At 63.5% G+C, this 11,838-nt stretch overlaps 1 protein-coding gene across 4 annotated transcripts in view; it reads left to right on the forward strand.

Annotated features, from left to right (window-relative positions):
- The window catches only part of FRMD1 (FERM domain containing 1), a 35,382-nt gene extending 30,946 nt beyond the window's left edge, over positions 1-4,436 (forward strand). For 2 of the 4 annotated variants that reach the window (XM_057490270.1, XM_057490269.1), the window contains one exon: positions 2,069-4,433. In XM_057490270.1, coding sequence (XP_057346253.1) covers positions 2,069-2,820 — 752 coding nt within the window. In that variant the 3' untranslated portion in view covers positions 2,821-4,433. Of the gene's footprint in view, positions 1-930; positions 996-2,068 lie in introns of all 4 variants that reach the window. The other 2 variants (XM_057490268.1, XM_057490267.1) reach the window with 2 other exon arrangements.
- The last annotated feature ends 7,402 nt before the right edge of the window (positions 4,437-11,838 follow it).

Consider the following 11,838-nt stretch of genomic DNA (forward strand, 5'->3'; position numbering starts at 1 on the left):
TTCACCAGACTTTTTCTCCCATCACACTCAGGTGTAGTGGAAGCCACATGACAAGAGGCCACTAATCATAGCCACTCCCAGGGGCTGCAGGACCAAGTGTCCATTTGGCCACGTGAACTCCATGTCCTCAGGGGCACTTCCACAGTCGTCCATGTGTCTGGGGCGTGGAGGTGACTTCCTGTCACCCCAGGAAGGCTGTGATGGCTTCTGCTGTTTCCTGAGCATCTTCAGGTCCCTGGACAGTGGACGTGGGTGCGAGAGCCTGGGGAGCAGCTTCATGGCCTGGCCACTCAGGGCCACCCAGGGTCACACGGTGTCACCTGCCCACTCAGTCACCCAGGACCCCCCGGGGTGGTTTTGGCCTCTAAGTTGCTGTGTCCGCCCGTCCATTCTGAGCGTCTGTCCCTCCCGTGGTCTGCAGCCCAGCGTGAGCAAGGCTGATAATGGGGTGTTTGCCCCGGAGGAGCCTGACCAGGCTGGAGACCGTGTGGTCGGCCAGAGCAGCCAGGGTGGGGCACATGGGGCAGCATGGGCTCGCTGGCGGGGGGTCGGGGCACCGCTTGGCCAGGCCCCAGGGAGGTGTTCCAGGCTTCACTCTCGCTCCCAGGGGCTGTGGGTGCGGGCCACCCGGGTGGCGTCCAGCAACCCACGGGGCGCCCCATGGAAACTGCCCATCGAAGGGAACTCGGGCACCTCGCACGAGTGACCATGCCTGCGATTGCAGACAACCTCCCATGTACCCCTGCCCGGAAGGTGGAGGTCGAGGGGGGCACCCAGGCCGCCGGGAGGAGGGGCTGCCTGGGCCCAGAGGCTCTCAGTCCCCCCTCAGCACCAGGGCTCCCGCAGAAGAAGCCCTAGCCCGGGGGTGCTGCCACGTGGGGTGTGGGAGGCCGGCCCCAGCGGTGCTCACACCCTGCTCCCTCCCCCCAGCTTCTCGCCAGGAGCCCTTGGTGGTGGTCACAACGAGGGGCGGGAGTGCCGAGGCTCCGCAGCAGGTACGTCCCCACCATGGGCTGGGTAGCCGCAGGCCACCCCCTGCTCCTGTTGTCCAGCCCACCCGGGCCCCGCCGAGGGTGCTCTGGAGCTGCAGCTGGGCACGGGGAGGACTGGAGGCTTTCAGGGGACAGAGTGGGCTGGGGCCAGTTCTCCTCGACCTTAGCGCCAGCATGGGGCACCTTCTCGGCCTCCCAGCCCCCCTGTGGCCAGTCCCCCATCCTAGCGTGGTGAGTTCTTGTGTGAGGGGCTCTCGGGGCTGCTTCAGGCCCCCAGGAGAGAGGAGAAGCCACAACCAGTGGTTCTGGGGTACCCGGGCTAGGAGTTTCTGGCCTGAGCTGACATGGGGTAGTACCCTGGAAAGAGAAAATCAGGGTGTTATTTGAGTCCAGGAGAATGTCAGAGCCAGGTCCAGAGAGGAGGGAGAGAGCAGCTCTCCAGGACCCCAAAAGGGTCAGCCCCCAGGGCACGGGGGCTCTGGTCAGAGGCCGTGCACAGAAGGGCAGTCGGCTGTGGCTGGATGTGTGGCACCCGCACAGCCCCCCTGCCAGCAGCAAGCTTACGCTGCCCTGTGGCTGAGAACAGCTCAGTGGGGTGGGTGCTCAGCTGGACCCCAGCCTAGATGGACCCCTGCAGGGCCACCCGGAGTCGGAGCTCTGGGCAGTTTCCTCACAGGTGATAGGAGGTGGGGGGCTCCTGACTTGTGAGGATGCTTCCAGGGCAGCTCCCTAAAACCTGTTAGGCGGTAGTGCCCCAAGTCCATGAGTTCGAAAGGAAAGGCCGGGCTCCTCTGAGTGGCCCCTGGAGCTGGGGGCGGGGAGGGCTGCGCACCCCCATGCTGCCCAGCTGCGGTATGGAGCCCACATCTGGCACCGGTGGCCTGGGGTCCAGCTAGTGGGTGGGCTCTGCAGAGCGGTGAGGAGAGGGCAGGGCAGCGTGCCCAGGTGGGCAGCCTGGAGGCACAGGAGTGGGGCGAAATTGGGGGAGGTTGGCCCTGGCCAAGGAGGTGGGCTTCCTTCACAGAAGCAGGGGGCGCAAGAGGGTGGCTGCAGGACACAGGTGGTCTCCCCTGCAGGTCCCAGAGGCGGAGAGGGAATCCGGGCAGAGCGCCCAGCTCAGCCGCAGCCTGGGCGATGTGCACCCCTTCAGCTGTACAACATGCCAGGCGCCCACCCCACGCTCCAGGAGGTCCACAGACTGCCTTACCCTGAGCCCACCGGGGGAGCCCCAGGCCCCAGAGGTCGTGGTGTAGACGCCTCACGGGGTTTCGTGCATGCAGCAAGGCTCCATCCGCGTGAGCAGCTCTGTCCGTCTGTCCTTGTGGTGCAGCCCCAGCCACACCACGTGGCTCTGCAGATCAGTCCCGCAGTGCGGCTCTGTCCTGGGGCCCTTGCCCGTTTCTGCCCACCCAGCCTCCCGGTGAGTGGGGATGAGCAGGACTGGCCCCCGGGGGCCCGTGGAATCTGGGCGGAAGGCATCTCAGCTGCTTCCAGACGTTGGGGAGACCCCTGGGGTTCCCTCTGCTACCGACTCCCTGAGGATGACCAGACCAACCACAGAAGCCGTCAGGGAGTCCTTGAGCTCAAGGTCACGGCCTTTATCACTTCACCAGCCTTCCTCTGGGCCACACTCTTAATGCCCGCTGCTCACAGCCTCAGTTCTGCCACCCAGGCCTGGCCAGTGGATGCCCCTGGGCCACCATCCGAGGAAAGCCGACACCGTAGGAGGCACCGGGCCTGGGGTGGCACAGCCACGTGGGCGCCAGGTCCCCGCAGAGCTCATAAAACCCAGAAGCTGAAAGTCAGAGGCAGGCAGGCTAACGGGTGAAGCCATGGTCTGTTCTGAATGGACCGCGCTCCCTGCCACAAGGAAGCCCCAAGACGCAGGAGGGAGAGTCCCTGCCTTCCTTCCTATCACAAGCCAAGCTTTGGAATCACCCAGTGCCGTGTCCTGTGTCCCGCCGCCTCCTGCAAACATCCTTCCAGTCCAAAGGGCATCAGGGCAGGTGGGAACAATGACTGGTCATTAGCTGGGGGCAGGGGAGGTGGTCAATGCTTGTGACCCTTCTGGTATCACTGGCACCAGGCCCCCACTGGTGTAGGAAGGTGAGATGGGGGGTGGGGGCAGAGAAAGGCCAGCATGGAGCAGCTCTCTATGCACCGCACCCTCTCCTGCACGTACAGGGAAAGGCTCTTGTGAGCTGTGACCGCGCCTCTAGCCAAGGCCTCGCACCTGCCTTCACAGCCCAGTGGGGCTGGTGGTCTCTGCAAACAGTGACCCTACAAGTGTGTTTTTGTTTTGGAAGACGGCTGACCTTCCCTTGGACCATACATACTGTCAGTGCCTGAAGAGGCTAATGAGCAGCTCAGTGTGATGGGCACTCGGCTGGACCCCAGCCTGGACGGCCCCCTGGAGCCCAAACTCTGGACCATTTCCTTACGGATGATGAGGGGTAGGGGGCTCCTGACTTGTGAGAGTGCTTCCAGGGCAGGCAGCATGTGACAGCAGATGGGCAGGTGCCCCAGCGGGCCCAGTGTCCTGTGGGGCGGTCCTGAGCGGTCGGGGGCACCATGGACATCTGCAGGCTGGGAGGCCCTAGTTACTGGCTGTGCTTTTCCTACAATGCCAGGGTCCTGCCTGCAGTGGCCCTCCTCAAAGCCCGCTGCCACCTGGACCTGCAGTGCCACGCCGGGCCCAGCTGGGGGAGGACACAGTGGTGTGACCCCTGGTGCCACATGTCACCTACCTCCTGGCCCCAGGTGCCCCGCAGCCTCTCAGGACTGAGAGGGGCCCATCTGGAGCAGGAGGGGTGTGATGGGCATGACCACCTTCCAAGCCTGGGCCCTGAGGGCCCGAGGTGTGGTGCGGGGTGGCCCGTGGGTCCCTCTGGCTCCTGCATAGGACCTGCAGGCACAGCCCCGCCGGCTCCTTATCGAGACAGACTGAACACAGGTTGCCGCCTGTTCGTCCCAAGTGCTCAGGGGCCACTGTGAGCCCCTCCCCACCCAGCCCTGTGCCCACGGCATCATCACCCTGTGAGTTCTGCTCAGGCTGGGCCATTCCACATCAGCCTCATTTTGGAGATGGAGGGCAGAGCATGAGCCAGGGGTGTGTGTGTGCAGCAAGGATCCTTTCTGTGAAAGGAAATGCTGTGTGCGTACACATGGAGCACATATAATAAAGAACCAAACCTAAGCACGCCTGTGGCTCGAGCTTGGTCGCCTCCACCAGGTGGGCTGGGCTGGGCGGTGCGGCCTCGCTGCTGGCCGGCTCACCCAGGGAGTGTACGCTGCCCACTGAGGGCGTCACCCTGTGAGCCACCACCCTGACCCAGTGCTGCATGGACAGAAGGACTGGGAGGGAGGACCCCCATGCCCGTGGAGCTCATAGTTATCTCATCGCTCCTGAAGTGTGGCAAGAAACCCCCTTCCTCTGTGCTCTGGAGTCACTAAAGGGCAGCGCACATGTGGGGCTGGCCAGGAGGGAGGGCTGGGGGCCGCAGTGACCTACCCGCCGTCTTCCCCTCACTGCAGAGGCAGGTTATGTGCTGGCAAGTGCCGGGTGGATGAGGGAAGGGTGTCCACAGCTGTCTGGGGTCAGAGCTCCCACTTTCCCGGGATTTTCTGACATCATACTAAGACCGCAGTAAAAAATGGGGCTTTTCCTTTAAAGAACTTTTGGATAGATGGATTTCCCGTTGCACAAAGAGGGTGTCGGGGTGAGGTCATGGTGGGCAGCAAGGGGCTGCTGGTGCCGGCGTCTGCACATACGCATGCACACGCCACTCGTGTGCACACACACAGGAACGTGGGCAGGCGCGGTGGGCCCATGCGGTGGGCGGAGGGAAGCTTCCGCCGGAGGCCTGCTTGGAGCCCTGGCAGGGACCTGCAGAGCCCCCGGCCCCTGGTTTCAGGACACTGGGCCATCCTTGGCTGCCAGTAGAGGGTGCTGGCGGCACGCTGAGGCTCCTGTTTCCAGTGGCTGCCCAGGCTGGGTGCCCAAGGAAGGGCCTGGAGGTGTGGGGGTGACCCTGGGAGGGGGTGGCCGGAGCCTGACGGGGGGACTAGACATGTCTGGGTTGGGCCTCGGTGCAGATGGGAGTCTCACACCCAGGCTGCCCTCTCCCGACACACCCGATTCGACTCATCCTGACCTTGAGGGCAGCTACCCCAAGGCCCCAGGGAGGCTGGGAGCAGAGCCCTGCTTCCCTGGCAGATGTGAGGGGCCGGGACCACTGGCCAACCCCAATAAACCGCTAGGATCCTGCCAGGGGTTCCTATTTCTGTCCTTCCTCTGTGCCTCGTGGACGGATGTGCAAAATTATGCTGAGTGTCTGTTAACCGCAGGGTAATCTCTGGTTGCCGAGTAAGTGGGCAGGATAATTAGAGGCCAAGAGGGGGCCTCTGCTGGGTCTCCACCCCCAGGGCAGCCTCCATCCCTGCTCCCACCCCCTCGGGAGAAGTCAAAGCCACACACAGCCAAGGAAAAGGCAGGCAAGAGTGGGTGGGCTCCTTTCTGAGAATGGGAAGGGGGCTCTTGGAAAGTCAGACAACCACTTTCTCCTGCACAGATTCGGACCAAAGGTCTTTAGGCAAAACAGGTGTCTTCCAGGAAAAGGGGTCTTACCCAGGATGGGAATGGGAGGTCTGTGAGAAGGGGCGGGTCGGCTGGCTGAGGGCCAACCGGATTCACCTACACCCTGAGGCTGGGGTGAGGGAGGTGGGCTCTGTGGCCCCCAGCACTGGATGGGCTGCGGAGGGTGGGGTGGGGGGCGGGGGTCACAAGGCAGAGCTCCTGTATGTCTCCCTCCACACTTGTCAAGGCAGCTGGCCCATCCGGGTTCCTGCTGACCCCCGAGTGGGTGAACAGCTCAAGAAAATGAAGGCCGAATCAACCCCCAGCCTCCCCTAGCCTGGCTGGGCCAGAGGTCAAGTCAGCTGGCTAGAGTCATGAGAACCCCAAGGGCTTGTTCCCTGCTGACCCCTGGGTCAGCCGCACATCTTGCCAGGAACCTGCAACTTGGACAATTCCCACCCATCTACCCTTGGGGAGGGGCTTGAGGCAACTGGAGGGGCTGCCTGTGGGGTTGGAGGCCCCAACTGACCCCAGGGCCACTTAGTTTGAGGGTGCCCAGCGAAGGGAGACAGACCCAGGAGTCCAGAGTGCATGTCTAACCTAGTCACCCTCTTTGCAACCTTTAAGCCCTGTGAGCCTGGGTCCCCGAGCCCACTTCCTTTTGGGAGATAGAGCCAGGCTGCATATCAGATGTCTTTCTCCCTGGTGGGCAGCCAAGAACTGCCACCCGGCTTTTGAGACTCAATCTGGGGGAGAGAGGGTGTCTGCCCCACAGTCACTGTCAGGGTGGCCCAGGGCTCTCTTCTGCCAGGCGGGGCAAACTGCCCATGAGGCCGGCGAACAGTGAGCTTCGGGCTCCGTGTGGGTGTTCACACCGATACACAGTCCTGTAAGCTTTGCAAAATGACAGTGTTTTTAACCATTAGCGGTTAAGACCCGCGGTATCTCGGTCACCCTCCTTGGGGTCCTGGGAGGAGCTGGGGCCTGCGGGCACCTTGAATCACTGAGTAGAAGCAGAGTGTGAGCCGCCCTCAGCGTGGGTTTGTGAGAAATGCCCGGGAGGGTCGTTGCTCCTGCCAGCAGGACAGGGACAGCACGGCTTCCAGGAGCACCCCTGGGCTGCCAGATCTCCCTGCAGGGCCCGGGGGACCACAGCCCCAGCATGTGGGGCTGGCGGGAAGAGGGTGCTCTGCATGCAGAGGGTGGGCAGTGAGGGCTGCAAGCCGGCAGCTTGCACCTCCTTCCCTGATGGCTCTCTGCGCGGTGCCAGTAATGAGCTGAGAAGAGAAGACCACACTTAACCCACAAGCATCAAAAAAATTCCAATCAGCCACACTTGGAAGAAGCAGGGCTGTGTCACCACGTCCTGTGGCCATGAGACCACAGCTGGAAAACACAGGGAGGGCGGGGTAAGCGACCCTTGATTATCTGCTACGCGCCAGCCTTGAAAAGTTGTGACTTGATGGCTTTTAAATTTTCATCTAGGTACTTGTCTTCATACCTACTTTAGAATTCAGTGTCTTGCATCCTTTTCCTGCAAGGTGTCCACATCGCCTCATGATGCAGGAGCCTCACTGTGCTGGCTCGTGCTGCCCAGGCCCTCACGGGGACTCTGCCCTAGGGCCTCTGGTCAGATGGCCCCGTGTCATCTCAGCTCTCTGCAAAGATGCGTCAGTGAGCTGGGGGATGCTGAGGTGGGCTGGGGACGCTGCAGTGGGCTGGGGGATGCTGAAGTGGGCTGGGGGACGCTGAGGTGGGCTGGGGGACGCTGCAGTGGGCTGGGGGACGCTGAGGTGAGCTGGGGGATGCTGAGGTGAGCTGGGGGATGCTGAGATGGGCTGGGGGATGCTGCAGTGGGCTGGGGACACTGAAGTGGGCTGGGGGACACTGTGGAGGGCTGGAGGCAGCCCTGCTGACTCACCACAATGCCGCTGCCCCCCCACCGACCCATGGTCCTTGTCACCACCCACTCTGCCCCTCCTGTAGCTGCCAGTGGGGGGCCCTGCATTGGCCCTGTAACAGTCAGCCTCCCAGGGACCCCCCTGCCCCCCCGAGGTCCCTTCACCACTCTTACCAACAAGCAGACGCAGTGGCACACGGCCAAGGGTCCGGCCTCAGCAGAAACTGCAGATGGACATGTAGTGCTTGTGGCCCTCGCTCCGAAGCCAGCTCTCTGGTTCTCAGGCGGGACACGCGCGCTGGGGCCCTCTGAGGAAGGGGGATACAGCTGTGCTCATGGGCAAGCCCCAACAAGGCATGAGAGACAAGCCCCGTGGGGTGTGGGGCCCCCATGACTGTGGGGTGCGTGGTGGACCTCAGCCTTCCCGTGGGCCTGGCCTCAGGGCTGGGCTGGCAAGAACCGTGCCTGGGGAGCTGTTCTTACAGGGCCAGGCAGTCAGACAAGGGAGCTGGGGTGCCCCAGGCTTTGGTCATCCTGGGCGGGCAGCTCGGCTGTCCAAGTCTGGGAGGCAGGTAACCTGAAGCGATTACCTGCCCAGGATCCTGAGGACTGGCCAGTGCCCTCTGCCAACCCTTCTTCTGGCAGGCTGGGCGTGGAGGCCTGGCCACCTGAGAGGCCCTGCTCTGCCCGCCAGCTCCCGTGTGCCCACAGGGCACTGCACCCTGCTCAGGGCATGGATGCGGGGGCGGACTCGGGGCGGGCTGACCCCGGCCTGGTTGTGGAGGTGCAGGGGCAGACCTTGGCCACACTGTTCACGCATCCCCGTGCACACAGGGCAGTGTGGGCAGTGGGCTCCCCGTGGAGGGCCAGCAGCATATGTGGTGACAGCAGGGACAGTGCTCAGGGCTGCCAGCCAGGGGGGCCCAAGGCCCGGCCACAGGCCCCCCTGCCATGCCCTTTGTCCCCCACCAGGGTCCTCTGGGAGATGCACAGGCCTCGGGAAGCATGCAGACAGATGCACGCCGTGTGTGGACCCCAGACACCCCACAGTGTGCAGGGAACGGTGCGGGAGTCACGAGGCGCTGAAGTCTGGAATGTGCCCCAGCAGCCCACAAGTGACACATGCCCTGAGGGCCAAGATCCCATTTCCTCTTCCTCTGCAAATGAGGTGTTTTCTCATTCCTGTCAACAACACAAAGTCCGAGTCCAGAGTTTGGCATTGTTGCCATCGCAGAACAGCTCTGAGGCCAGGCCTGCAGCCTCTCTGGGGGCTGGGGCCCTGCGGCCAGTGCAGTGCGCTGCCAGAGCCCCCAGGCCCCAGATGCTGGCCTCCGCCTGTGGGCCTCCTCGCCTCCTCCTCCGAATGCTCCTGTCACCGGCCTGTCAGGGTCCTGCCAACCTGCTCCAACGTCCAGGCCCAGTGACTCAGGTTTGGTACCAGTGGCCCATCTTGCAGGACAGTCCCAAGGGGCACCCAGAGCAGCAGGCTCCGTGTCCTGCAGCCCAGTTCTCACCCGCAGGAAGGTGATGGCTGCAAGGAGGGCAGAGAACATGGCAGAGACCACACTTGTGGGAAAAAGGCAGATGCTTCGGCAGGCAGTGGGCCGTCCCCACCCCAGCTGGTTGCCCTCTGCTCTGCCCTGAAGAACAGCTCAGGCCCGGGCTGTGGGCACATGGAGCTGCGTTGTCACCTGCTGCTGGCCCCGTGCGGTCCACAGCCTAACATCCTTTGGATGACCGCCATCTGTCCCTCACAGGCTGGTTCCAGAGGTGGAGACAGCGGGATGACGGTGCAGAGCTCAGCCTGGGGCCCCGCACCTCCGCGCAGGGAGCACTCAACCGACTGTGCCTAGGGCACCATGAGGAGCAGCCTCGGGCCTGCAGCCCCAGGCGATGATATGCCCCCCCCTTGGAGGTGCCTGTCTGGACCTCCAGCCCCTCTAGGAGGATAAACGTTCACACAAGCAGACCTGGCTCTGGGCTTCCGGCCACTTTTTGCATGTTTCCTGCATTGCTTCCTCACCCAAGACCCCAGGACCCCAGGACGCCTGAGTCCTGTCCACAGACCCAGGGGTCTGAGAGCCATGGGTGTGCCATGGGGCGCCCATCAAACACAGCTCGGCACACAGGCTTGGGAAACGGTCCTTGGAGCAGGCCTCACAAATAAAGCATCTGCCCTCTGGCTTACGGGCAGCCGGCTCCTCACAGCGGCCTGTCTTGCAGATGAGAAAATGGGGCCTTGTGTCCAGGGACACAGAGCTGCAATGAGAGACCAAGCCCGGGGGGGACCTATGTCTGAGTCCAGGACGATGCCTGGCCTGTGCCAAGGGACCGAGGCTGCTCCGCACGCGCCCCTTCCTGCCTGCGGCTCACCCCGAGGACCCCAAGCCCACCCGCACCCCAAGGAGGCTCCTAAGAGAGCCCATGCTGTGGTCACTGTGGGAGCTCATCTCGGGGTGCCCGGGGAAGAGCTGGGTTCACTCAGCCCGGATGAGGCAAGTTCATCTTGAGGGCATGCATGCAGGCACCCACAGGGAAGCATCGGTGGGAGGGGTGCCCATCAGCACCGCCCTCCCCTGGACCTGCGGGGGCTGCATGGCCCCCTCTGTCCTGGCCCTCCTCCACCTGCTGGGCTTGGACCCCCACCTCCAGGCAGCGCGTCTCTGCCGGTGAGTCAGGCTGGGGGACACGCAGAGTCATGGGCAGCTTCGCGTCACCACCTTTGAGGAAGGTAGCAGCGGCCACCAGATAGGAAAACTGGCCTGGCTACAAGCGGTGGGCCCAGGCCGGACGGGAGGGCACTGGAGGGGACCCAGCCTGGCCTCTTGGCTGCAGCCCCTCAGCACGGAGCGCCGCAGGGCATCAGGAGCCAGAATCGGCACGAGCTACTTCTGGGTGCGGGGTCCCGGCTTTGCACGGTGCCCCCAGGCCAAGCACACCAGGACCCCTGCCCACCCAGGGATATGGAGGGGTAGGGATGGAGGGGGAGCCCAGGGCTTTCTGTCCGGGCTGCACCCCTCTCAGGGCTTAAGGCCCTGGGCATGCAGGTGGGCCCAGCAGTGCGACACAGGCTCAGAGGGGGAGTGAGGGGCCCCTGGAGATGCCCACAGTGCAGGGACAGGCCACAGAGGCCCCGTGCCAGCTCACCACGCTCACCAGTGGGGTGAGCACAGCCCGGGCGGGGTGAGACCCGGGGGAACCCGGTCAGGGTGTCTCAGAGCACGACCTGCATAATGCCAAGGGGAGCAGCCCCTTTGGCACCCTGTGGAGAGGCAGAGTGCAGGGAGACAGACCCCCCGATGAGAGACAGATGAAGCCCTAAAACATTTCCCCTCAGTTACCCATGGGTGCCGAGCTGCCGGAGCCCCATGTGTGCCACCCCTGGTGTTGCTGCTCACTCCCTCTCCCCTGTTGCTTCCTGTGGAAGCAGCTCCCTAGCCTCCCGTGACCAGCGTCGTCCAAGGAAGGAAAGCCACCGAACTGGTTGGCAGATTTGGGAGGACCCCGCACTGGGGCTCCGGAGCCCCGGCGGACACCTGGGCTGGCAGAGGGCTGCCTCTGGCGACAGTCTGATCAGGAGGCTCAGCATCAGGAGCCCACCTGCCAGCTGGAGTGTCCCACCCACCTCCCAGCCACTGGTTCCGGCACCTATTAGGGGGCCACCTCAAACCCCCAAACCCACAGCCTGATGGTTCAACTCCTCCCTGTCCCCCGGGCTGCCCCATGCTTAACCTGGCCCAGCCTGGGTCTCTGCCATCTGCCGCCAAGGGCCCTGGCCGACAGGAGGTGCAGGTGAGTGTGCACACGGCCCTGAGGGCACAGCACAGCATGCGTGCATCTGGAGCTCAGCAGAGGTCCCACAACCTGGAGACCCACTGTGTGCACAGTAGGAGGACAGAGAGGGCATGGAAGCCATGGTGTAGGACTCAGGACCCAACCGGAAGGGCCAGTCGTGCACATACCAGAGGGAAGGGACAAGTGACCTAGAGAGCCAGCAAGTCCCTGGAGGAGGTACGAGCTGCCCGTGGCACTGACCGTGCACAGGGCAGGGGACGCACAGTGAGGTGCACACAGGCTCCCCTCCTCAGGGGCCCCTGTCACTGAGAGCATCCTGGAGTAGGTGGGTGAGTTAGCTGTTCTGGTACAGGGTGTGGCCCCTGCACTCCAACAGGGCACCCAGGACATCGGCGAGGGTCGCCAGGCTCCAGTGGATAAATGAAGTCTCCCTCAGGGCTGTCACTCCAGACACACCTGAGAAGGTGCAAAGAACCAGCCACACAGGTAGGATTTGCACCAAATTTGCATGATGTCAAGGAAAGAACCACGCTCACAGCCGTCAGTGTTGAAGCTCTAGTTGGGAATGAGGTCCC

This window comes from Manis pentadactyla, chromosome 12 (assembly GCF_030020395.1).
Source record: "Manis pentadactyla isolate mManPen7 chromosome 12, mManPen7.hap1, whole genome shotgun sequence".
Taxonomy (NCBI): domain Eukaryota; kingdom Metazoa; phylum Chordata; class Mammalia; order Pholidota; family Manidae; genus Manis; species Manis pentadactyla.